At 37.3% G+C, this 27,537-nt stretch overlaps 3 protein-coding genes across 12 annotated transcripts in view; 2 read left to right on the top strand and 1 right to left on the bottom strand.

Annotated features, from left to right (window-relative positions):
- The window catches only part of CEBPZOS (CEBPZ opposite strand), a 20,935-nt gene extending 15,792 nt beyond the window's left edge, over positions 1-5,143 (top strand). For 6 of the 7 annotated variants that reach the window (XM_069583558.1, XM_069583562.1, XM_069583560.1 and 3 more), the window contains 4 exons: positions 1,825-1,940; positions 2,956-3,000; positions 3,558-3,642; positions 4,853-5,143. In XM_069583558.1, coding sequence (XP_069439659.1) covers positions 1,826-1,940; positions 2,956-3,000; positions 3,558-3,640 — 243 coding nt within the window. In that variant the 5' untranslated portion in view covers position 1,825 and the 3' untranslated portion in view covers positions 3,641-3,642; positions 4,853-5,143. Of the gene's footprint in view, positions 1-1,824; positions 1,941-2,955; positions 3,001-3,557; positions 3,647-4,852 lie in introns of those variants that run through there. The other variant, XM_069583564.1, reaches the window with a different exon arrangement.
- On the bottom strand, positions 3,648-27,411 carry CEBPZ (CCAAT enhancer binding protein zeta). The gene is made up of 16 exons (XM_069583536.1): positions 26,760-27,411; positions 23,124-24,613; positions 17,993-18,224; positions 17,075-17,264; positions 14,344-14,432; positions 12,261-12,314; positions 11,581-11,683; positions 11,403-11,471; positions 10,313-10,379; positions 9,032-9,132; positions 8,532-8,589; positions 8,021-8,208; positions 7,575-7,664; positions 4,538-4,599; positions 4,350-4,431; positions 3,648-3,818 (listed from the first exon to the last, which is right to left on the bottom strand). The coding sequence occupies exons 1-16, from the start codon at positions 26,913-26,915 to the stop codon at positions 3,682-3,684; spliced, it is 3,168 nt and encodes a 1,055-aa protein (XP_069439637.1). The 5' UTR covers positions 26,916-27,411; the 3' UTR covers positions 3,648-3,681.
- Positions 26,410-27,537, top strand: part of NDUFAF7 (NADH:ubiquinone oxidoreductase complex assembly factor 7) — a 28,551-nt gene continuing 27,423 nt past the window's right edge. For all 4 annotated transcript variants that reach the window (XR_011255744.1, XR_011255743.1, XR_011255742.1 and 1 more), the window contains exons 1-2: positions 26,410-27,108; positions 27,374-27,537. Coding sequence is in view for 1 of the 4 variants with exons in the window: in XM_069583550.1 (XP_069439651.1) it covers positions 27,057-27,108; positions 27,374-27,537 (216 nt within the window). In the remaining 3 variants the exon portion in view is untranslated. The remainder of the gene's footprint in view (positions 27,109-27,373) is intronic.

The following is a 27,537-nucleotide window of genomic DNA, read 5'->3' as shown; positions in this document are numbered from 1 at the left end:
CCTGTGCTTAGTCATGTCCAACTCTTTGAAATCGCATGGACTGCAGGGTACCCCCCTGCCCCAGGCTCCTGTCCATGGAGATTCTCCCGGCAAGAATACTGGAGTGGGTTGCCATGCTCTCTCTCCTCCAGGGGATCTTCCCAACCCAAGGATCAAACCCAGGTCTCCCACATTGGATGCAGATTCCTTACAGTCTGAGCCACCAGGGAAGCCCAAGAATACTGCAGTGGGTAGTCTAGTCCATCTCCAGTTGATCTTCCCAATCCAGGAATCAAACTGGGATCTCCCACATTGCAGCTGGATTTTTTACCAGCTGAGCTGCCAGGGAGGCCTATAATGTACAGCCCATAATGTAATGTCTAGCAGTACACACAGGAAAATCTTCCTTCCTACTCCCTCACTGCCTCTCAGTTATGTGTAAGTTTTAAACTTTTCTGCTTCATTTCCCTTAGGTATGAATAATAAAGTTTTAATCTTTTAGGCCTCAGGGTGATCACATTATCAAAATGAGAGAAGGGATCTTGGGGGTGAGGTGGGAGGGACACCTGGTAAGGATATTAGTAGGATAATCCTACCAAAGTATTTAATTACCCCCACCCTCAGACTGTTGAAAAGAAGCTAAAATTGAATGGAATGGGAGGAGAGCTGGTAGAGTATTACAGGCTGTGCCATTTCACGCAGAGAATGGACCAGTGTGACAAAGCATGCACAGGATAGTGCCGAAATCCTGAGTTTAAAAACCACTGGTTCTCCTGGCCTTCTTGACTTTGAGGCAGAGTAAGCACTTTGGTCTATATTTCATTTATTCAGTAAGAGTCAGGTATGCTATTTTCTTGTTATATAGATCTTCCCTTGTTAGCTTTTACCTTCGTGAAAGAGGATAAAGGTTCAAGCTGTTTCTTCTGATGGGCCTTAATCAAGAGTTGAAGCCTAGTCTTGCCACTTAGTGGGTGATCCTGGTCAGTGTTTCCCCTCACGCGCTCCAGGAGCCTCTCGTATAAAAGCCACTTGGAGTTGTCTGTAAAAGGGCAGATTACGGGCTGCCAACTCTAGACTTGCTGAATCAGATTCGGGATTGGGGAATTGCCCGTTGAGGCCCGAGAATACGCTGGTTTTTTTTTTTCGGCTTTGCCTTGTGGCACGTGGTATCTTAGTTCCCCAACCAGTTATTGAACCTGCTTCCCCTGCACTGGAAGCATGGAGCCTTAACCACTGGACTGCCAGGGAAGTCAACAAAGAAGGTGCATTTTAAAGGCTTCTGGGTGATGTGACTAGTTTGAAAAAACTTGGAATAGCAACTCCTTAGCAGCAAGAACCAGTTTATTGCTCATCTTTATATAAAATGCTATGAACTATGGCACACACTTCAATATATTACATAAATGAAAACTTCCAGCTATAAAACATGTATTGATATAACCTTACAGAATAATCTTGCTTTTGTAGGCTACTTCATGAAGAACTCCACATATCATACTCATTAGAACATATCTTAATTCCTAGTTCAGCTAAAATGATTGACCCCATCTCCCACCATTCTGTATTCTTAGGCAGCTTAAAAATCTTGGTTCATAAATTGTTAGTTTTTGCAATGCCTTTGATTTTGTCTCCTCTCTGCTTTCTCTAATCATGTCTTTGGTTCACTGTGCACCTTAGGCATGGAGATTGAAAACTAGGAAGTGAGACATGTCTAATACAACTTGGATACACTAACTTTGGGGTTTTATTCCTATGTAACCACTCAAACTATTGAAATGTATTGAAGCTCAGTGTTACTAAGTTTGACTATGTTTACTCAGGTTTACATTTATTTGTTAAACTTAGGATGTCCCGTTCTAAGGGTCCACTGGCAAAGAAGATCTTTAAAGGAGTGCTAGTAGCTGAACTTATGGGCGTTTTTGGAGCATATTTTTTGTTTAATAAGATGAACACAAGCCAAGGTAATCATAATTCAGAAATTACAGTGCTTTTTAGGGGGGTGTACAGTTCACTAACACATTTTAGGTTAAATGGCTTTTTTGGAGAAACTGCTTCTTTGGAGTCAATGTATGAGGCATTTTATGGGCACAAGGGGAAGAAGCTAGGTGTTAATTATTGGTATTATAGAATAAATGACTTACTTCTCCCCCACCACCAACAGTTAAATGTTTGTAGCCTAAAGAAAATGTTTCATACTTCCATGGATTTTCCTAATGGGAAGCATAGAGTAGGTGTCCTTGGTCTGGCTTAGTTTGGGAGTACAGATGGAAAAAACCCAGCCTGTCCATTACACCTCATTGACAAACTGAGGAAACAAGTAGCATAGCTGAACTGCCAAGTAACCAGTTGCTCATGTTAGAGAGTTCTCTTCTTCTTCAGTATTAGGCACTAACAGCCTTTCTCATGCCACTGGCCATCACTGAAAGTGCTTCGACATTTTGTGGGGGAAATTTCTTATTACAGCCCTCAACTTTTAAAAATCAGGAAGTGTTACTTTCCTTTTCTCTAAAGCAGGGGATAGTCGTCCTGGGGTGGTGGCCATCTTTAACTTGTCATTGATCTTAAAGGATGTAAGGGTATAAAAGAAAACATACAAATGGTATTTAAAAGCAAAATAAGGTTTAAGGTCAACTTCAAAAATTGGGTGTAGTACAGTCTTATTTCTTTCTCTAGCAAGGTAAAATGGCATTCATAAAACAGTTCATAAAATTACACAAGGGAATTTCACATTAACACTGAAAATCTGCTTTTTAAATAAATTACATCATATATATAGGTCAAATCTTAAAAACTCCAAAATAACAGATTACCTATAAGTGCAGTTTTGACCCTATTTTAAAAAGATAGTTTCTCTAATTTATAGGATTCCTATCTTATAGACAGACCCTAAGGCTAGCACTAAATTACGGCTCCACATGTTAATACAGTGAATTTCTAATCATGCCTAATTTTAAGACTTTTTTTTTTTTTCATTAGATTTCAGGCATACAATGAGCAAAAAATTCCCCTTCATCTTAGAAGGTATGTTTTTCCTTAAGTAAAATTTGTGTGTACAAAGCAAAATTTTCAGGTAACCTTTATAAATCATTTATGACCAATTAAGGGTTAAATCACTTTTTAATTTTTTGATGTCAGTTTCCCAGTGATGGGCTGGATTCTTCTTCCAATGGGTTAGGAATGTAGACTTTGGAATGAGACTTACCTGAGGGTGATGGGAATCAAATCACTGCTTAAAACACAAAACTCATGTCTGGTTTGCTACTTTCTTGGAGCTTTTTCTTTCTCCATCAAGTAGAGGTAATAATGCCCATCTCATGAATTGTTATAAGGATTAAAAAAGATAACATTATGTAATTACTTCAAACAGTATCTGGTATAAAGTAATGCTTAGTTAATAGTGTTCATTACAAGGATTAGTAGAGATTAGAGATGCTGGAGCTTACACACAACATATGTATCCTGTCGTCTTTTTCATCTTACTGTGCAGAAATAAGGGGGAACAGCTGGATTTTTTTCAGTATAGTTTAATTTTAACACTTTTACATGATTTTATAAATGACAGCTATTTTCATTTATAGTTTATTACAAATCCATTGAACACTCTGGAATGTATGGAATCAGACAGCAAGATCAAGAAAAATGGCTGAGCAATAAAAATTAGGAGTAAGTGGAATTTTACTTTGTAATTTATTTAGAAAACACTCATTTTCTTTGCTTTTTAATTTTTTGAGTGGTTTTTGGCCTCTTTCTGAAATTTTTCTTCCTCTTGATGATGCTTTTCACATCTCTGTTGTGTAACCAGTCATCACGTTCAGCCTCCCATCTAAGCTGTTTGAGACCTTTGAGGGGGGAGAAGAAAGATGAGCACACTAGATTCTTGGGGGCTCCAGAGAACATCCTGAGTGACAGGAGCTTCCAGTCTGCCATGGCCTGCAGTCACTTCCCATCTGCTCCACAAACCCCTGCTTGTCTGTTGCTTTCCTTCTGTATTTATCATCAAAGATTTACTTACAAATAAACAACCAGGACAGGAAAGGAACAAATGCTCTGTTTTCTTTTCCCTGAACACTTACTGGTGAAAGAAGAGTAGCCAGTTAACTATCAATATCAGAAATAATTAAAAGGTGTTACTTAGCAAATTTATACTATATAAAAATAGCCTGCCTCCATTAAAAAAAAAAGTAGTTTTTGTAGGCTATAGTCTTTTTTGCTGTAGTGTATTTTTAAGAAGTGAAAAAGTCATTCCTTCCAGGTTGTAAGGAATTATTTTTCCCTTCTTACTATCAAAAGGTCCTCCAAAAATATTTAGATCTTTAGAAATTATAACTTAGGACTATTTTAAAACCTCAATAAAAATCCAAGTTACTTACTTGCATTATCTTTGTTAGCCATGGCATTCATACCAATGTTATCAAACTTGGATCCCATATTTTCATCCAATAGGTGGCCAAACTTAAAAAGAAGAGTGGGGGTGGGGTGGGGCGGGGAATACATTTATTAGAAAACACAAAAAACAATGCAGAACAGCTAAGTGCTTAAAACAACACATTAGCCTTACCTCTTCAGCAGATACAAATAAATTGGAGTCATCAAAGTCTCTTTTCTTTTTTTTTCTCGGTCCTAAAAAAAGTATAAGCCTACATTATTAAATTGTAAATCCAATAATTTTGTAGAAATAAGATCTTCAATGTAGTTTTGTTAATATATATTTATTTGGCTTAAAACACACAGTTATAATTATCTTCTATGAGCATCATTAGGCAGCTGGCATTTAAAGACAGAAAAATAACTTGAGTTAGTATACAGTATTTTTTTATAACTTAATATCCTAATAGAACTGTTCAGGTGACAATAGTGTCTTCTTGTCTTTCAGATTTGACCATCAATCAAAGTTTGATTTCAAAGTATTTCAAAGTATCAGGCAAGATTAAAATTCTAAAATTGACAAGGATGTATTTTCAATATTTAAGGTTAACTGTAAATTCTAAGTCAGACGTTTTGTTCCTTGGAGTAACTGTGAAGAAGTGATGGAGGGTTTGTTTATTGTGTTATAACTAGTTTTGTTTACTACTTGAAATAAAGTGGTTCTTAAAAAAACCTCCCCTATAATTCTAAATCTATAAACCTTTCAAAACAGAATAATAAATAAAACATTTTTAATATTTGTTACATTTTTCATTTCCATTACAGTTTATTACAAGCTATTGAATATACAGTACTCTGTGCTATACAGTAGGACCTTGTTTCTTATTTATCCCCCCCTTCTTTCCTCTTTGGTAACCACAAGTTTGTTTTCTCTGTCTATGAGTGTTTTTTAAATAAGTTCAGTAATATTTTTTATTACATTTTAACTCACATTTAAAATAATTATCTCAAACTATACTAACTAAAAGTATTGCTTTTACCCATTTTCACTTTACCTGAAACAATATTCAAACTCTATCATCAATGTTTCTGGTACTAACAGCCACTTAAAAAATCCCTGGTGCCCATTTGCAGTCACATGCTCCCTTCCATGGAAGGCTTCGCTTTTTCTGGCTATTTCATGTAAATGGGATCATGTAGTTCTTAGTGACTGGCCTTTTACTTAGCATAACTTTTTTTTTTCCTGGCTGTGCTGCGTGGCTTGTGGTAGCTTCCCGACCAGGGATTGAATCCAGGCCCCTGGTAGTGAAAGCCTGGAGTCCTAACTACTGGACCGCCAGGAAATTCCCAGCAAAACATTTTTGAGGCTCATTCACCTTACAACAAGTATCAATATTTCATGCCATTTTATTGCTGAACGATATTATATGGGCTGCTTCTATTTTTTGCTTGTATATTCAACAGACATTTGGTGGTTCCTACTTTTTGGCCATTATGAATACTGCTGCTACGAACAGTCATGTACATGTCTCTGTATGCATATACCAGAGCCATTTTTGATAGAAGTTTCTAGAGCATTTCATCTTCCAAGGTGAAATGTGTATTATTTCAGAATTGTGCATAATGCTATTTTTCTCCTAAGCTAAAACTTCTACTTGTATAGTATCAGGAAAGGTCTTGGTTTTCATTCACCTACAGGCATATATCTAAAGCTTCAACTAGCAAGTACTTCTGCTGTGCTGCTTCCTTCAAGTTTGTTCTTTTAAAAAAAGATTTGTTTATTCTTAGACTAGCCAACATTAGCAAGTGTAGGGTGAATTCCCCCACCCTCATCAATTCATCTGTTTGCTTCTTCTTTCCTTTTTAAATCCCTTTGTTTCTTTTTTAAAAAAATCAATTCTGTCACATATCATTTAATCTGTATCCAAAATATTATCCACTGAGATTTGATGTCTTTTCAGGCTAATATCTTCTGAAATGGCACTTTATTAAAAATAAGGTCAATGGGAGAGCATCTTTTAATACAACAGGCTCAGTAGGATTTAAAGCAACATACCTTTTCTGAGAGATTTTGAGGAAAACTGCCTTATGGGCATATGCTATTATTAAAAGTGTGACCTATCATTCAATGAAAGACAAAATTTGAATGGTAACACATTATGATGTAAATATGCATTAGGTAAATCTAAGAGAACTGTGATGCTAGCAGTATTTAAACTTTGTAGGGATCAACGTCTCTGAGGGACTACTACCCACTGAGAGTTGTTGTTAATATTTACTATCAAAAAGTTTTGTATTATTTTAACAAAATATTGTCAAGCATTTTAAACTTTGCAGATCTATTTTTATTCATTAGCATTTATGGCTGACCCTTGAAAAACGTGTAGGTTAAGGACACCAACCTCTGTGCAGCCAAAAACAGGAATATACCTCAACAGTCAGCCTTCCGCATCCTCAGATTCAACCGACCAAGGATGATGTAGCACTGCGGTATGTGTTTATTGTGGGGAAAAAAACCCTTGTACCAACGGACCCATTCAGTTTAAACTCATGTTATTTAAGGGTCAAATGTACCATAGTACTAGTAAGCAGAAATAAAGAGGCACTATAGTCAAAGTTTTTGTTTTTTTAAAGGTAGGTATGTGTGAATTTATCCACAAATTAAGGAATAAAATATCTGTATTTATTATAGTGCTTTCTACAGTTTTATAAAATATTATCACCTGATATAGTGTTTTCCTGTTATTAGTATCGTAGAAGTATTACACTAAAAGGCACAATCTGTTAGAATATACTTTAAAAAATATTAGAGAACAAATTAGTAGAAATGAAAACTCTCATTTTACATATTTTTGAGATCAGAATCATCTGTCATGGCAGCTCTCATTAAAAAAAGAAAATGATGTTAATAAAGAGCATGGGTTTTTAAATAGATGGATCAGGTGGGAAGGTAAGAGTTGATAAAAGGAAAAATGCAACAGGTGTCTATGAAAATCCCGGGCTTACATTATTATTGAAGGTTTAAACATTCATGAAAAGATGATCCAGAGGTATTTAAATGAGAGGAGTGAATTCACAAAAGAAAATAATTGGAGGATGTGAAAACCAATAATTTATTAAAAATTCGTAAAACTTATTACCCAATAGAACAGTTAATTTCCCAAAATGATAATGAACAATAGCTTTCACATGCAGTGCTTAGGTTTAAGAGACTAAATACATTTTCTTACCTTGAAATGACCCAGCAAAGTCAAAATCATTTGCACCTTTTCTCTTGTTTTTCTTATTATTGACTTTGAGTCTGACTTCATCATCAAGTTCTGTTTCCAAACAAAAACCCTGTTGTTACTAAGCAATTTAAAAAAACTGCTGCAGAACACTATGATGAATATAGATTAACTGTAACATTATTGCAAACGATCACTCCAGTATTTTTAAAAGGCAGTATAACATGACAGGTCAAGAGGAATAGCATAAACAGCCTTGATATTGATTAAATAGAAGTCCAAAACAGAACTCAGCTGCTTAAAAACCCCAAAACTCCAGTGTCAAGGGAGACGGGAAGATCTTCTTTAAATTTCTGGCTGATTTGAATATAAATCTGAATACAATATTAAAAAACCTTTAGGAGAAAAACTAGCCTCTACTGAGGCAGAAAGTTTGTTTAAAGGTTTACCTGAAATGCCCTCATTCTCATCATCTAACACATCCATGAATGTTCCTCCATCTTCCTCAATTTCAGCGAATTCTTCATTCATACTTCCTAAGGAAACTTCATCATCATCCAAATTATCAAGGTCGTCATCTTCTGAATCTTCATCTTCTGAGTTATCCTTAGCTCCTTTTGCCTTCTTCTTCATGTTGCTGAAGAAAAATAACAATTTGTAAAGTAAACAAGGACTCTTGTTTTCTAAAGTAAAGTTTCTGTTTTCTTTCTGGTGACCAGCAAGGTGTTAGGCTATTAACAGAATTCAAAGGAGAGTTACAGACAGCTCAGAGCCTTTATTTAACATACTAACAAGCATTATAAAAGTCCCAAAATGAAAGTACTATATTTATTTCCCAAAATTCAATACTTTTCTCCTATATAACACATGGTCCTGTGCTCCACTGTTCTGAAAGACAAGAATTTGAGAAATGCTGGGAAAAAAACAGTTTAAAAAAAAAATTTAAGAAACGCATATTACCTAGCGAAATCAAGGTCATCCTTTCCAGAGGTGAAACAATTATCATCTTCAAATGTGTCTGCCAGAAAGCAATATATAAATTGTGAGATACATCGAGAAATAACAAACTTGACACGTCTTATACCAAAATCAACACATATGACTGTTGTTTGTGATAAGTAAACACCAAGATGATATACATCTGACACTGCTGCTATTTTATTAATCTACACAAATCGATGTTCTATGCTGGCCTTAATTAAATCCCCAAACTAAATGGGTTCTGGTTAATTTTACCTTCTTTCTACAGCTCTTTTATGCAGTGAGGGAAAATGTCAAATAAGAGTATTTAGCGTCCTTTTTACTCCATTAGAACTGTTTTAAGTGCTTATTTTTAGTAAGTGTAATGTAATATGCAATAAGTGAGCTCAACGTAAACTTTAATAATTTCCCAATTTTTGCTTCCGTCTAAATTTCAATAACAATTTTCAAGCTCTGGATTATAAAGGTAAACAAATTACCAATCATCCTTTCAAATTCCTCATCGTCCACATCTTCTATACTTTCTTCATCTTCCTTCCGTTTTTGTTTCACTTTAACAGTAGTAACTTTTTTATAATACCTAAAATAAAATGCATGTTATACATTGGTATTTGATGATTTTATCAAAGGGCCTGTTCTACGATCATCAAAAGACTTACGGTCAATGCCACTAACAAGTGTAAAAGCTTTCAATTGAGCTGGCATATAAATGACTAAAATTTGTATTATAGAAAGTTTTAAATTCAAAACAGTTGGAAACTTTTGAAATGTGAAGGTTAATAAATTTCAGTGATTTAGGCTTGGTTCTTCATGAAAACACCGTAAGTCACCTTAATTAAATGGCACAGTAGAAGGTTGTTTTAGTATCAACACTAAACGGTACAAGTATTCTAATGTTAGAAACTGGCTCTAAATGACCTCTAATCTCAATATTTTATCAGTTCAACCTATTCTTCTATCAGGTATAATGAAACTTAGCATTCTGCCAATAGGATCATACCCTCAAAATTCTTTACACAAAATGTTTTTAAGAAGCAAATCAAATCAAACCAAATTAACCAATCACCCAGATGAGATAACAGTTCCTTTACTATTATTGCAAGGCATTAGTAGTAATACTCTTAATAGTAGGTTTAGGACTTATCTCCATAGTGCAAAAAGTCACTTCATTCGTGTATGACTCTTTGCGAGCCTATGGACTATAGCCCTCCAGGCTCCTCTGTCCATGGGATTCGCCAGGCAAGAATACTGGAGTGGGTTGCCATGCCCTTCTCCAGGGGATCTTCCCATCCCAGGGCTAGAACCTGTGTCTCTTACGTCTCTGGCATTGGCAGGCGGGTTCTCTACCACTAGCACCACCTGGGAAACCCTATCTCCAGAGTAGTGCAATGAATTTTGCTAATTCTACTTAGAGCCATGATTTAGACAAATAAATATGAGTTATTTATCATTATATTAGATTGATACAGATTTAAGCCTCTAAGAAAACTATTATACTAAAAAGAAACTGAAGATTAAATTTCACAAGATTCTTAAAATGTGTGCTAAATTGTTAAAAGAACAAAACCCTTAAATTTACTTGTTTTAGTTTCATTTAGATATCTTAACATTTAGCAAACTGAACATTTCTAAACTCTCCTAACAAAAATGGATTGACATATCCTTCAATTTGTCTAAGACAGGCCTACGTTAACAAAGCATTTATGGAATCTAAAAAATTTAACAGCTCTTCAAATGAACCAGTACATTACATATATTACCTGTAGAAAAACACTTCATCTACTGGTATTTGGCTTTCTTCTTTTGCAAGGAACTCCTTACTGTTAACTAGGAAAACAAGTTTAAAAATTTAACTAATTATTTTTATGTTCCTCAAGCTTTTAAGACTAAGTACAGAATACCTATAAGTCTAAAGTCTCAAAATGTAAGGAAGTTGGAAAGAAGGCGTCTTATAATGTGAAGGACAGTCTGGAAAAGTCTGTGTGGAGGAAACCCAACATCTGAAATTTAATTGGCTACAATCATTTGTAGCCAACAGTGGATCACAGTGAAAGAGCACAGTTCTCTTGTCCTCCAGCTGCAGCCAGGATCCAAACGTCAAGAGAAAAAAAAATTAATAATCACTTTTACTGTTTCCTCATCAGCATAAAAATTTTCAGAATCATTTTGACTAAGAAGGGTATTTGCCTTTTCCAATTCCAACTCTAACTTTGGGTAAGTCTTTTTATGTCTCTGGACTTCTGTGAGATAAGTCAATTAAAATTAAATGATTTATAAGTTGTAACTGCATCTTAGACTCTGAACAAAAAGGAACTGGGATCTAGTATGTAAATAAATGTCTGCTATGAATACAAAGAGAATCAGATTCATAGGATGAGTACTAAATACCCATAGAAATAACTTTAAAATAACACTCAGTGACAAAAATCTGTTGTAGCTATTCTGCCAAGCCCATATTAGAGAGCTTAAGATGGTCTGAACTATAAAAGATAATTATATATGGGGGGTGGGGTTGATGTCAGTGACAGAGCTATAGCTTTACCTATGGATGATACAAGAACAGCAAAATGTTAATTGTTAAAAGATGGGTGATGGTTACGGAGGTCGGGTGGGGTGGGGTGGTGGGGGGAGGGTCCCTTATACCACTTGTGTATATACTTCAGATAGGTTTGAAATGTTTTGCAATGTTTTGTTAAGTAAACTTGAAAATGTATACATTCTTGAACACAAAGATGGATAGTATCTCTGATGCTTAGGTTTTACCCTGATAAGCAGAGCAAAGAATAACACAATCTGTGTGCTACTAACTTGTACTGCTGTCAGTTTCAACTGTCCAGGCTTTATACCTACCAGCAAGACTACGAATATCCTTCATAAAATGTTTTCTTTTTGGCTGCATCACAACACTGTCTGTGTTTTCTGAAATGTAAAATCAAGACAGTGTAATGTAAAACCTAGTTATATATGCTCATGTTGTTTATCAAATATCAACAGTGAAAACTGAGACGTTTATCAAACAGAAGTTTACCTTTGCCTTTATGTGGCTTTGGATTTCTATATACAAATCGATCCAAGAACCTCATTAGTGTGAAATCCTGCAGTGGATCCCCTGAATACTCAATGTAATTTCCCTGAAAGATGAGGGGAGGGAATTAAGAACTTAACCTGAAATATATACATACTCACACACACATACTTAGAGAAGAAACAAGAAAAACACAAGCATCTACTACATTGCTTCAAAGGCACAAATGTGCAATGAGATACCCTTCAAATATCTCTCTCATGCACATTACTCTTTCCTTGAAGAAATTAAGCGCACACTCATACATATTCTATAATGCATTGCTGATATGAATAGGCGAACAGTATTAATACTGTAGGTCATCTAACCATTAACCAGGAATCAAATGCTGAGTGACAAACATGGCAAAAGGCAAAGGGGAGGGTCCCCTTTCTCCAGGAGCAATAAATAATCAGGATATAATAAATAACTGTTGTGGTTCTATAATATCCATGTATTTCCACTCATCTCAGAGTGGGAAGAATTATCTGTTGCTCTTTATCAAACAAGTAATTGCTCCTTTATAACAGCAGAAAAACACACACAATCTATCTAGTAGAGAAAACACTGACCAGTTACTGACTACTTCAAACAGGATTACTTATTTTCTTTAATTTCTTGTCTTCTGAATATTTGAGACTTACCTGAAGAATAGTCTTTGCGAAAAGGGCCACAGAAGGATGAAAATGCTCAGATAGCTGGAAAGAAATATGTGAGATAAGGTCAACTCCTACCAAAACTGCAGGTTATTTAAGAAAATCCCCCAAATTGAAACTGAAGCCAATATATCAGAAGAGTGATTCTCAAAATTATGGTCTCAGGAACACTTTGTATACTTAAAAATCAAGGACCTCAAGAGCTTCTGTGATTTAAGTGGGATATATCTAACCGATACTTTATTAGAAATTACAACAGATTAAAAAAATAAAAAAAATAAGAAATTACAACAGAAAAAAATCTGAACACTTATAGTTCATTTAAAATTAATAATAAACCTATTACATATTAATATAGTAACATATAGAATGAAAAATAACTTTTTCAAAACAAACATTAGTGGTAAGAGTAGCATTATTTTACAGCATTGCAAATCTAATATCTGGTTTAAGAGAAGACAGCAGATTCTCATATCTACTGCTGTATTCCATGTTACTTTAGTTGAAATGTGTTTAGGAAATTTGGCCTCACACAGAGATATAGCTGGAAAAAATGGGGGATTAACCAATAGTCTTTCACATAAATGTGGATTTTTTTCCTTTGATACTATACCAAAGATGAGCTGCAACATGGAGTCTGAAACTCTATCAACTTTTGGTATTTTCTACTTAAAACTAACTGGTCTACAGTGAATGAATCTTTATCCATGCTTGACTTTAACACTGTGCACTGCTCATTTATAAAATACTGATTTTGTGAATTATGCAATTCTTCAAAATGTTGGTGACATTTAATTAAACATCACAAAAACCACAGTATCACCATGGATTTCATTAGAAAAGAGACCAAGAAACTGTTAAGCTTAAGATGGTGGTTATAGGAGTTCTAAAATTTTAATCAAAGCTTGAATTTCATCATTGACAACAGATACTGTCAGCTGTTTCATTTGAAGTAAAAGATTTACTTCAGTCATTTTCAAGAAAATATCTCCCAAATACAAAAGTGTGAATGACCAGCCTGTCAACCAGTCTTTCATGAAAAAAGTAGCTAGCTGCATTTCCAACAATTATACAGGCGCTTTTCCTTGAGATGTGAGAAAACTCTCATATTTAGGTATTCTGGGGTTAAAATAATAAAATCAACAACTTTCCTTGCTTCATCATACTTATGTGATACTGGCTTTCCTCCTCCCTTTCAAGTATATGCAATGAAGAATACAATGGCCATCAGCACAGCTTGGTACTACTGCATTTATTTCTGGTAAAGTCACCAGCAGTTTAGCCATCATTTCTTTAATACCACCAGTGCCTCATCAATAGTGACAAAGGCAAATAATATCTTTGCCTTTCAAAGTAGTTGTGACCTTACAGATTCGCTAATAAGGTGTCCGGGACCCACAGGAGTCTGCCTAGGAAGACAAGTGCATCAGCAAAACTCCAGAAAGGTCAAACTCCAGAAAGGTTATTAGAAATGAGTTCCTCTTAACACATGTACAAGGTAACTTTGCTTGCAAACAGTTCTACTACCACAAATTTTTTCAGAGATATCCAACTGCTGTAATATGGTTGCTAAGTCGTGTCCAACTCTTTGTGATCCCATGGACTGTAGCCCGCCACTCTCCTCTGTCCATGGAATCTTCCCAGCCCAGGGATTGGACCCGTATCTCTTGCATTGGCAGGCGGGTTCACCACCAAGCCACGAGGGAAGCCCTGAGGTATCCAATGCATACAGCAAAATGTATCCATTTTACAGAGCCATTATATACAACAGCATACTAACGGAAGCAAAATTTATTTATAGCCATGAATAATATCCTTATTTTGCATGCACATTATTTAAGATTTTCTACATGTGAATGCAAAAATGTATAAATTTAATGTTATTACAGGCAACAGAAATATGGGTTATAAGGCATTACAGCCAGGTGACATACTTCAAATTGCTTATGCTGACTAATTTCTAAATACCTCCTCTATCTATCACTTACAAGAAAAATGCAAAAGAAACTATTAAATCCATGGGGGCAAACATGGCACAGACGAATTAAGAGACAATTTGGAATTACTTTACCTTTTTGAGTTCCCAAAGACTTGTATTTTCAGCTCCACAGTACAAAGGGTTTCTACTGAATGGATCATATGTGTTTAACTTTTTGCCACCTGTGAACAAAAATAAGAGTATTTCTCAAACGCTCTAGTCCTAGCCCAAGAGGTCACTAACCCACCAGGATTAACGCTGTCAGCGACAGCACTCTTCGTTAACTGGGCATCCTACCTGGATCAAAAACTCCAAGCCCACCAGAACTGGTACCTAAGGTAGCATCTGCTTTTGAATGAACCAGGCAGCATGTTTATCCCACTACTAAAAGCTCCCCTTCCCATTTCTTTTAGGTCAATTAGATCCTAAGTGTTAAGATGACAAAGGACCTGAAGATGAAACAGGTCTGAATTCTTTTGGAACTTTACAGTGCAGCGAATGCTGCTGCTGCTAAGTCACTTCAGTGGTGTCTGACTCTGTGCAACCCCACAGACGGCAGCCCACCAGGCTCCCCCGCCCCTGGGATTCTCCAGGCAAGGACACTGGAGTGGGTTGCCATTTCCTTCTCCAAAGCATGAAAGTGAAAAGTGAAAGTGAAGTTGCTCAGTCATGTCTGATTCTTAGCAACCCCATGGACTGCAGCCCACCAGGCTCCTCCGTCCATGGGATTTTCCAGGCAAGAGTACTGGAGTGGGGTGCCATTGCCTTCTCCAGTGCAGTGAATATTCGTCATTAATTTATGCCTAGAAGTCAGTCTCACTTGGAACAGGTGTCATACTATCTTCTTCATGTTTTCAGCAACTCTGCATTACAAAACTTACAACAAGGAACCTTGAGAACACAGAAGGAACTGTCTGCTTCACAACGCACATACTCATCACCCTTCTAAAGGATTATTCCCCGGTTAGCCCTCTGATGGATTCTTTAAAAAACAACTTTCCTGGTGGCTACCATACTTTTCTTGTACACTTTACAGGCTAACTAAGATTCAGACAGGTGAACTACTCTGACCAAGAGTTCCACAAGTTTGAAGAAATAGGTCTGGCAACTTTTTAAAATATGTGTTTTAATTGAAGGATAATTACTTTACAATCTTGTGGTGGTTTTTGTTACACATTGACAAATCAGCCATGGGTGCACGTGCCCCCACACACGTGTTCATGCACATGCTGAACCCCCCTCCCAACCCCATCCCTCTGGGTTGTCCCAGAGCACTGGCTTTGAGTACCCTGTTTCATGCATCAAACTTGTACTGGTCATCTATTTCACATACGGTAATATACATGTTTCAATGCTATTCTCTCAAATCATCCCACCCTTGCCTTGTCCCACGTAGTCTAAAAGTCTGTTCTTCACACCTGTGTCTCTTTTGCTGCTTTGCATATAGGGTCATTGTTAGCATCTTTCTAAATTCCATATATATGTGTTAATACACTGTATTGGTGTTTCTCTATCTGACTTCTGTCACTCTCTACAATAGGCTTCAGTTTCATCCACCTCATTAGAACTGAGTCAAATGTGTTCTTTTTTTATAGCTGAGTAATACTCCATTAATACTTCCTTATCCATTCATTTGCCGATGGATATCTAGGTTGCTTCCATGTCCTAGCTATTGTAAACAGTGGCACCTTTCTTGATCCTCAAGGCTAGTGTGTTTTTCTTTTAGCCTTAAATGAAGAGGCTGCATTTCTACAATTTCTTTTGGCTCTAATATTCTATTAATAGATTCAATTCAATTGATGTGTGTATGGAACTCCTAAGTTTCTATTTGAGTTGGCCAAAAGGTTCCTTCCACCTTTTCTGTAACATTTCAAGGAAAAACTCAAAGGAACTTTTTGGCCAACCCAATATACCAAAGAGTTTTCAATTCTCAAACATTTCTTTAAGGAACTACAGAGGGTAAATATGATGCTCAAACAAAATAACCACAAGTTTTATACTTCATGTGTGTGTTAGTTGCTCAGTCGTGTCCAATTCTTTGCGACCCCATGAACTGTAGCCTGCCAGGCTCCTTTGTCCATGGGACTCTCCAGGCAAGAATACTGGAGTGGGTTGCCATTCCTTTCTCCAATTATACTTCATAATATGTAACAAATACTGTTGTTTATAAGTCAAATTGTTGTATACACATGTGTTTTTTTCATATATGTTCCATGTAGGAAGCCTTTACATGTACAGATAAAGATCAAGAAACTAAACTCGTTCAAAGGTATAAACTGACTACATTTACAGCTGAAGAAAGAGAGATCTACTGTGCATTTAACATGACCACAGTTTTCTCACTAAATCTTTACAACTCTAAAAGGTATTTGCTTTAATTTCTAAGATTTAAATTATTTAAAAATGTGTACTTATTATCTGTAGTTTAGATGCTAAGTTGTGTCCGACTCCTGCAACCCTATGGACTGTAGTCTGCCAGGCTCCTCTTTCTATGGGATTCTCCAGGAAAGAATACTAGGGTGGGTTGCCATTTCCTTCTCCAGGGGATCTCCCCAACTCAGGAATCAAACCTGGGTCTCCTGCATTGCAGGCAGATTCATTACTGAGTAAGCTACTTATTATCTGTAGTATGATTCATAAGTAAATCAATGATTCATTATGTTAAAAATTTTAGTTCTAAGACCTAAATATACCTGGTGATGAGAGCTCCCATCTAAAAGAAAACAATATTGAGAACTTCTAAAGTACATAATATTAATTTCTATTAAGATCAAAAGGGAATCCAAAGATTCAAGAGAAAACTTTAAAGATTTTAGCAACTCACCTTTTAAGTTATCAAAGTGCACCCAAGAAGCAGACTCTACCTTTTTGGTTCCCACATGACTTTCAGACTCAGTTTCTTCCATCTCAACTTTTTTCACGGTATCTGTTTCTGTTTCTTTATCTACATCAGTGAATTTTTCTGCTTCTTCATCATCTGCTATGTCAATAAAATTTTCTTCCTCATCAGACTCCTAAAAAAATGGTTTAATGAATCTGGTTTAATCAACTGGAAGTCCATATTCAATTATGTGAGGTGGTTTTGAAGAAGACTCACTTATTGCAATTCTGATGAAACATGAAAGTTCCAAAAATGAAATTTAGATGAGAGACCATATTCTTATTGCTAAATGGAATAAAGCTTTGAATCAAGAATCCATGAGACTTTGAAAGCATTCAGCCCTCAAATGAATTTTTGACTTGTTATAAACAAACAACTTATAAGGCAGGTGATATTATGTCCATTTCACAACTGAGGAGACAGGTTTAAGAGATCTGCTAGTTCTAAATCTTTCATGCTGCTGTTGTTCAGTGGCTAAGTCCTGTCCAACTCTCTGCAACCCCACTGACTGCAGCATGCCAAGCTTCCCTGTCCTTCATTATCTCCCAGAGCTTGGTCAAACTCATGTCCATTGAGTCAGTGAGGCAATCTAACCATCTTATCCTCTGTTGCCCCCTTCTCCTCCTGCCATCCGTCTTTCACAGCATCACAGAATCCCACTTTATGGCAGTTTATTACCAGTAAAGGGTCAAGCAATATGCCCACTGAGCTGACTTCACACCAGGGACTAAAATCCAGGTCAGTCTGATTCCAGGACTCACATGCTCCAAGGAACTGAGTATGTTACTGTCATCAAAGCAAAGAAAAATACCAAATATAGTTCAGAACCCACTGGATTTAAAAAGCAGTTGTAAAGTATACCGGATGATCATCCAGTTGACTTCTTAAACCTGGTTTTGCTTTGAGGATCTCAGATACAAGATACAAAGCTCCACATATAAATGGTGGCATCTGTTCACAAGTGACTTGAAGTAACCTCTTCACAAAAGCCTTCACCCTCCGCAACACGATGTCAGCTTTCAGAGACTTGTAGACAAGGTTAAGAAACATGGCTTGCTTAGAACACAACATCAACCCCGGATCCAGCATCTTCCTGCAAAAGAGAAACAAGAGCACATGTTTATTTATAAAACATCCCCAAACCCAGCAACTAACAAATATCATCTTAGGGATAGCCTTCCCACTTATTCTAGAACAAGAGATCACTTCTGTCCTAAGAAGTAAGGTGGAAGTGAATAACCAGAACAGGAAGAATGATGATAGTACCAGAGGGAAAAAAATCCACAGGAGGAGGAAACTTTTTTTTGGTTTCTTTTTTCTTTTCCAAATGGTTTTCCATTCTCTAGACCAACAGGGCACCTCCCTAACAGTGTAACTTTCATATAGGTACAGATCTGTTCATGGAAGGCTAATCCAAAACCAAACAATGAAAACTGCCCTTTGAAAGCAGTGGACTAGACCAGGGTTCTTATCCTTGCATCACTACCAACTAGCTGGGTGACCGAGGCTGCCTCCACACGGTTCGGGTGAAGACCATACGTGCGTAGTGGAAAACTGAACTGTGTGACTCCCTTTGAATGTACTAACTGTATAACTCCTTGCTATACACACTATTCTCTCTGTCCAGAATGCTTTTCTCCAACTGTCTGCACATTCATAGATTCCTTCATTATTCTTGGTCCCATGTTTATGTTCTTTATAGTTTAACGCATTTTGTTGCCTTTCTTTTTACCCCTCAAAGTCCAATGAAACAGGGACTGTGCCTGTTATTCACTGCTGTCACCCTAGTGCCTTGCACTTAATAAGCACTAGAATGTTGAATGAACAAATGGTTCATGATATGCTAAGTGGATGTTCAATATACCTTGTAACCGCAGATTGCTCAGTCTCTCACTAGGAATACAATCCCATGTTAGACAACTCATTTTTGCCAGAAAACAAGCACCTTCTTTATCCACAGCTGAAATCGAATGTTTAATTTCTAACTATTAATTTTACTATCGCCTTCTGATGCAACACAAGTAACAAGAGCAAAAATAAACCAGTGGGACCACATCAAACACTTCTTCACAACAAACGAAACAAACCATCAACAAAGTGAAAAGGCAACCTATGGAATGGGAGGAAATATTTGCAAACCATGTAACTGATAAAGCAGTAGTGTTAGTTGCTCAGTTCAGTTCAGTTCAGTTGCTCAGTCGTGCCCAGCTCTTTGCAACCCAATGGACTACAGTCTGCCAGGCTTCTCTGTCTATGGGATTCTCCAGGCAAGCATACTGGAGTGGATTGCCATTCCCTTCTCCAGAGGATCCTCGTGACTCAGGGATCAAACCCAGGGCTCTGCATTGCAGGCCGATTCATTACCATCTGAGCTACCACAAAGATCCAATCTCTGATAAAGGGTTAATATAAAAAAACATGTAAGGAACCTCATATAATTTAACAGCAAAAATCTCCCAAAATATCCAACTAAAAAATGGGCAAAGGATCTGAATAGACATTTTTCCAAAGAAGAAATACAAATGGCCAAAAGGTACATGAAACAGGTGCTCACCACCACTAACCATCAGAGTAATCAAAACCACATTGAGATACCAACTCACACTGTTAGGATGGCTATTATAAAAAAGGCAAGAGATAACACTGAAAAGGACGTGGAAAGAATGGAATCCATATACACTGGTGGTAGGAATATAAATTGGCACAGCCATTATGGAAAGCCATAAGGCAGATCCTCATCAAATTAAAAACAGAATTACCATATAACCCAGCAACTCCATTTCTGGGCATATACCAAAGGAAATGAAATCGTCTGTCAAGGGATACCTGCACTCCCACATTCACTGTATTATTCACAACAGCTGAAGTATGGAAACAACCTGTGTGTGTGTTAGCAGATGAATGGATGATGAAGATATGTTATATATACACAATGGATTATTATTCAGCCATGAGAAAGAAGGAAGTCCCACCTGTGACATGTATAAACCTGGAGAGCATTATGCCTAATGAAGTAAGTCAGAAAGGCAACTACTCTGATTTCATGGATAAATAGAATCTTAAAAAAAACAAAATATCAAATTCATAGAAAACAGAGAAAAGACTGGTAGCTGCCAGTGGTAGTGGGTGGGGAGTAGGGAATAGGGAGATGTTGGTCAAAGGGTGTAAACGTCCAGCTTCATGGTGAATATTTAATGATACCTTACTGTAGACTTGAGATTTGCCTAGAATAGATCTTTAGCACTCTAACCCCTCCAAGGAGTAACTATGTAACTACATGAAGTAATGGAGGTGTTAATGAACTTGAAGATGGTAAACATCACAATGTATACATGTATCAAATCTTCACTCAGTGCTTTAAACATACAATTTTATGGGTCAATAAATTGGTTACACAACAAAGTAACCTAAGTATACTTCTACAGCCTTTCAAACACTTGACCCTTTACTATAGCTATTATTTGTCCTTCCGGCACCGCCCCCCCCCCCCATCTCTCTTTGACAGGCTGCTGAACTATTATCTCATGTAACTTTTAAATTCTCTTTTTATCCTGTTTGTTGAATCCTAGAGATGCTCCAATTGGTCTGGACCCCCAGACATTAGAAAACCCAGGATAAACACAATCCTCCAGATATCCACTCCAACAGCAGAATCATCCCTTTTGTTCTAAGCACTTTTATTTTTTTTACTAACACTACAAAAGAAAACATTTGACCTTGTGAAGCATATTTTCGTATTCTTCACCTATCTAGTTTTCCCCATTATGTCAGCTCCACAATTCTAGTACCTATTGGTGATATTCTAAGATAGTCAATGTTATTCAAATAATTTTTTATTTTGGCTGTACCACATGGCATGTGGGTACTTCCCTGACCGGGAATGGAACCTGGAGTGGAAGTTCAGAGTCCTATCACTGGACTGCCTGAGAATTCCCCAAATAAACTTTGATATTCCACTTTTTTCTCATTTTAATTTTTCAACACTTCCATCCATTCTGCCACTCACTTTTATTTTTAAAATTTTTTTTTCATTCTGCCACTCATTTTGAATACGTTCCATTACACATCAATAGAAATATTTGAGAATTTACACAGATGTGTTTCCACCATTTGACAGAGTATGTTACTGAAGGTTTTGATAAATTCGTTTTTGTAAACCAAATTATTTCATTTCTTTTATGCCTCAATTAATAGCAGGAAATTTTTATTTCAAGTATTTTTAATAAAATCAAGAGAAAATAAATACTTTAAAAAACCTTAAAAGGCCTTTGAAGTAATCCATCTGTGAGATCTCTTGGCAAGCAATAATTTGAAGAGTTTAAGAATGTACTCCTCAGACATGTTAGACCCCTGTGTTGAATGCATTCCTCAGACTTTAGACCCGTGTTCAACACTGAGATGTTAAATTGATATTAGAAAAATGTCTTCCAATAGATTTCAAACTTTCCAAAAACTAGAAATTCTTATGACCCTCAAAAGTTGCTAAAGAACCTAGCCCTGAAACTTCTACACTTTCAGCCTTGGAAGTCCTTCCAAACTAAAAAATTAAGGATTACTTAAATTTTTTTTTAAATTTTTCATTTTTGGCTGTGCCTCATGGCTTACAGGATCCTAATTCTCCAACCAGAGGTTGAACTTGGGCCACAGCAGTGAAAGTGCTAAGATGAAACCACTGGACCACCAGGGAATTAGGGCTAGAGTACTTAGTCTCTTAAGAATTGTGGAAAGAATTTTGAGTTTTTTTAAAAATCTATCAGCCCAATCAGTACCATGAAACACCATGAACTCCAAGTCACTAAGCCTGGATTTGCCACCTAAGTTGACCTCATGCTGTCTGTGTGACCTTGCACAAATTATTGCACCTCACAGACCTGAGAGCTCGTAAAAGGATTAAATTGAAGAACTGTAAATGGGTAATAATGATAGCAGCCAGCACTTACAGAGCACTGAACCATGTGCTGGGCTGTGTTAAAAGCACAGCATACACTGACAATTACTTGGGTTTACAAATACATGAACTCACTATGGCTGATTCATGTTGACATTTGGCAGAAACCAACACTATCCTGTAAAGCAATTAGCCTTCAATAAATTAATTAAAAAGTATATTAAGTCATTAATCTTATTAAAACCTCAGTTCTATCATTGTTCAGATGTGTAGCTGTGGCGAAGTTTCATAATCTTCATTAAAAACCCTATGAGATAGGTGCTTTCTTTTTCATTTTACAGACAAATAAAAGCACAGTACAATGGGATCAATCATGTTTACCAATAGGGCTTTAATGAAAATTAAAGCAATTTGTCCTTTGGATAAACTATAGGACTCAAATCTAGGCTTAGATCTAAGATATTAACCACTATATTATTGCAAGCAGTATGTATGTAAAATTAGAAAAATGAATTAGAAATACATAGTTTGTTGTACTTCAATAGTTGCCAAGTATACAAACTTCAAAGTATCTGCCCTGAATGGGTGCATTGCAGGACAGTTGCAAATTCAGTAATTCTAGTACCAAAATCTTAATACTAATATTTTAAAAAATATTCCCAAACCACAATGCTCCTCCTCAACCTTCCTATGTAAAAACTTTGTTTACCATTTATTTGTCTTCCCCAACAGGAATGAAAGTGTTTTAGAGGTGGGAAATTTATTTATTGTGCTATATCCTGAGTTCTTGAATAGTACCCAGCACATAGCTGACACTCAAAAAATTCTTGTTGAATGAACAACTAAATGGCAGTGTGAAGGACAGGAGGAAAGAAATACAGGATCAAGGATGGGGACTTCTCAAAACAAAAAAATAATAAATGATATATTCAAAGCATATTAACATAGATGCCCAACAGGGAACTAAAGATTAAGTGACTCAAAAGCTGGTGAAGAGCAAGTTACTGAGGGGTGCCAAAAACCCTACTTTCTTTCTACTGCCCCCCAGACAGGCACTGCAGTATACCACATTCTCATTCACGTATTACAATGCTAAGTACTTACCGATATAATGCTGCATAATATCGATCTGATATTGTCTGCTGAGAATTCATGACTTGGAAGAGTAACATTAAAGCCTGCACACTGGTATTAAAATTCACAACATGCAGCACTCTGAAAAGTGTATCAACCTGCTCCCTCACTTTGTCATCACCAGTCTGGGCATAGGGGTATGCCCTATTCACTCCTGTTAAAAGGGCACTGAGCATTTTTGATTGAATATCTTTTTTCTTGATGCAAGTCCGAAAAAAACAAAAATAAAGAGTTATTAATTTGTTAGCTAGTTCACTTTCTTCATGAGAGAGGACCATTTGATTTAAAAAGCAAATTGCATAATACTGGGCTTTGGAGCTGATATTTGAACGGAACAGCAGTCTCTCTACTTCACCACACACAACTCCTTTCATGTTGGGATGTTTACAAAGCAGTGTCTCTAAGAGATGGGAGGCTTTGGTGGCTATTCTGTTCTGAGGATCTCCCAGTTTATTTACCACCTGCACAAGAAAGGCCTTTTCTTCCTCAGGTTTGTTACAAAGAAGCTCGTGAGCCACCATGAGGGCTCGAGTTTTGGTGGCTACTAATGAATCATGACTCAAAGTTTCTAAGACTTGCACAAATTCAGCCACTAAGTGTTTCAGCTGGTGTTCAAAATACCATAATATGAGTCTTCTGTCTCTGGAGTCCCTGTTGCCACTGGACAACTGCTCTAGTTTGTTGAAAGGATGCTGGCTGAAAACCCGTAGCTTTCGATTATCTGGCAAAAGGTCTGTAATGAGTAACTCTTTGAAAGTATCCAAAGCCATGAGGCACTGCTGTTTGCTGCCCTTCTTTTTAACAAGGTTCACGAGAGTTTCCACAAACTGGAGTGTATGAATAGCATCATCCTGAATTAGAAGAATCATGGCTGCCATTCTGTCACCTAGAGTCCCTGATGATACAATTGCCTTCATCCAGGCAGAAGAGGCTCCCTTTTGGTTATTCGTCTTATTTTTGAATAAATTGATTTCATGTTCATACAGCTTCTGAGCCAAGGCTTTGTACTTAGACACAACATCCCGAGGCTGGGGTTCCAAACAATATTCATTGCTATACTCCAGATCATACCATTTGCCGCCAGACTTAAGTAACAATGTCTGTCTCTCAAAAAATTCAAAGATGTCCTGTTGCTTATCTTTCTTTGCTTTTGTTATGGCACTGTTGTTCTCATCAGAATGCTGTTCTGGCCTCTTCTTATTTTTCACCTTACTTTCACTTTCTGCTGCTTTTTGCTTTTTACTATCTACTTTAGATACTCTTGCTTCCTTCTTGCTGGCATCTTCTTTTTTAGCTGGTTGATCTTCTTTAATTAAGAAAGCTTTTGTGTACTTGGCCAGACTAAGATTCTGAATAAATGTTTCCAGTTCACCTTGCTGAAGATCATCAATTGCTCCTTTTTTGCCTCCATCTACAACTTCCTCATTCTCATCCAAAGCAGCCAACATAAGATAATCTTGCTGCATAGAAACATATGAAAAGTGAAAAATAAATTACAAATCTAAGTTTAATTAAAACTTCAAAAGTTAATGATATTTATATTGCTGAAATCAATTATCCATGAAATTGAGTTATCTTAGTATTGCCTGGGCTCCCTTCCACACCCAAAGTACTTGATAAAGCAAAGATTTAAGTGCAAAGGGAATTCTCTGGCAGTCCAGTGGTTAGGACTCTGCGCTTTCACTGCCTTGGGCTAAGGTTCAAACCCTGGTCAGGGAACTAAGACCCTGCAGGTCAAGTGGCACAGCCAAAAAAAAAAAATTAAATGTGAAAAACAAAACCATAGAGTAAAACAGGAGAAAACACAACATTAAAAAAAAAAAAGTAGGGAAAAATTCTAAATATGACATAAAACTCAGGTCCGATATGGATAGAATAGATAAATTTACCATTCTCTCATACACACAAAACATATACAAAAATCAGAAGATAAGTTGGAAAAAAACAGTAACTGGCAACTCATATCAAAGTAATCTGGCTTAATATTTAACATAAAAGTTCCTATTCATCAGTTAAGGAAGTGACAATCCAACAGAAAGATGTGCAAGTATATAAACAAAAAAGAGGTTCCTTAAAAAAATGAAAAGATGCCTAACCTCACTCACATTTAAAGAAGTCCAAATTAAAATCACAATGATATATCCATTTTTAAACACGTCAGACAAGCATAGATGATACTAAGACAGGTGGTGCTGGGGAGAGGGTGAAAGAAAAAAAGCACTTTCCCATATGGTCTATGGAACTTCTTTATGGAAAGCAATTTGCCAACTTCAATCAAAATACCTGACATATTGACTCAGCAGTTCCATTTCTATAAGTTTAGGTGTATATACATCCACTTACTAATGGGGGGAAAGATATACATATTCAAGGCTATTTACCGAAGCATTATTTAAAATAGGAAAAGACTGACAAATATTCACAATAAATGGCTGGTTAGATAAATTAAGATAATGATTTATGCTGACATAAAACCAATGACAGAACTTTATATACTGATATGGAAGCATCTCTGAAACAGTAGGGAAAAGATCTAAAATGGTATAGATATACTATACCTTTTGTGTAAAAAATAACACATGCAGGGGTGTGTGTATTTGTTTGAAAGACACTAAATGATTGCTTCCTGAAGAAACTGCATGGCTAGAGATTAAAGTGAGAAAGAAGACCTTTCATTATGCACTTCCTCCTGTAAAATGTAACCCAAGTGCAGACCAAACTGTCAGTCTGCCCAGGAAAACTGCATTTCTCCTGCCTCTAATCGCTGACCCCACTCCGCCCCCTCCCACACTGCCCAGAAAAGTCTACCCTCAAAACAATTAATACAAAGCCAAACTGTCACATACTTACTCCAAATCTTCTAAAGGTTTCCCATAAAATGGGAGCATAATTCCACCCTCTTATGTCTCTGCCCTCATTTCTTACCTCTCTTCTCTCACCTCACTTGACCTCAGCTGCACTATTCTACTGTTCCTGGGACAACAAAACCAAAGGGCTCACTCCTTTCTTCCCTCCAGTTTTCTGCTCAAACACCTCAGTGGTGGATTCCCCAGTCACCTAAGTTAAAACTGTAACGCCCTTTCCCACTCATTATCCTTCCTCGTTTTAGCTTTCGTCATACTCAGTGTTTGATGTACTGTGTATTCCAAAGTTTGGTTACTGTTTCATTAATATGTAAATTCCAAGAGGGCAGAAAGATTCTTGAGCGTAAAGTGAGCACGTGTGTGTACTTAAGTTAAAATTCTAACACCAGTGGGATCCCAAACACGGATGTCAAGAGGTCGGAACAACAAACAGTCCTCTCCGATCTGATGGAGTGCCATTTATATACTACTACGTCAATAAAAACAAAAGATCACCTACATTTTAAGAAAAGACACGGCAAAAAAAAGTTCAATGCTAAACGACATTTTTCTTGCAATATTACGGGAAAGAAATGCAGGAAACGCACAGAGTACATTTCGAAGCTGGAATCTGAGTCTGCGACGCCCTCCCGCTCCGCAGCTCAGGGACTGCTGGGCCACTTGACCCGCCACTCGCGGGACAATTCCACTCGCGACCCCTCCACGCGCCTGTTTCCTTTCTTTGGGAGCCCGAGGCCATTACCTTGGTGCCTCCGAGCCGCAACACCTCCTGAAGAGAGAACGCATCCTCGGTTTCATCGTTATCATCCTCTTCGTCTTCGTCCGAATCTTCTAGCCCTTTCTCCGGGCCCCAGGGCCGCTTGGCATGGAACTCCAAAGGTTTCTCGGCTGCCGCCATAGCAAGCGAAGCACGCGCGCAAGACCCCTAGCTTTCTTCCGCTAGGCCGAGTGACGTACTTCCTGTAGGGGGCTTGGCCCTCACAGGAAACAGGCGCAATTCCTATTTCCGGGCGGAGCTTTACCGCAGGAGAAGTTAGGGATGAATTTCTTGGCGGCAGCCGGCGCTAGGCGGCTATGCGCTGTGCGCGCAGGTAAGAGTTTGCGGTGCTCAAACCCTTGTTGCCTTGGAAACAGCCCGGGGCGCCTTCCTCAGTTGAGAGGGCTCTGGGGCGCTCTGGGCTGCAGACTTAGACATGGAATGGCTGTGTGGTCTTGGGCCGATGGCGGCCCGAGATCGCTTTCTTGGCTTTGGCTTAGTGAAAGGTTGACGAAGCCGCCTTGAAATCACTCAGGCTGCTGTGTCAACACTAAGATTTCTAATGAGTTCCGTATAATGTTTTTTTTTTTTTTTTGCAGTCCTTCCTTGCCTTTGGAGAGGAAAGTACTTCAGCTCTGGGAATGAGCCTGCCGAAAACAATTCCGTGACCCCTATGCTGAGGCATCTTATATACAAAATCAAGTCTACTGGTCCCATCACTGTGGCCGAGTACATGAAGGAGGTCTTGACGAACCCAGCCAAG

The sequence above is a fragment of the Ovis canadensis genome, chromosome 3 (genome assembly GCF_042477335.2).
Source record: "Ovis canadensis isolate MfBH-ARS-UI-01 breed Bighorn chromosome 3, ARS-UI_OviCan_v2, whole genome shotgun sequence".
Taxonomy (NCBI): domain Eukaryota; kingdom Metazoa; phylum Chordata; class Mammalia; order Artiodactyla; family Bovidae; genus Ovis; species Ovis canadensis.
This window is presented reverse-complemented; position numbering and strand designations above follow the sequence as displayed.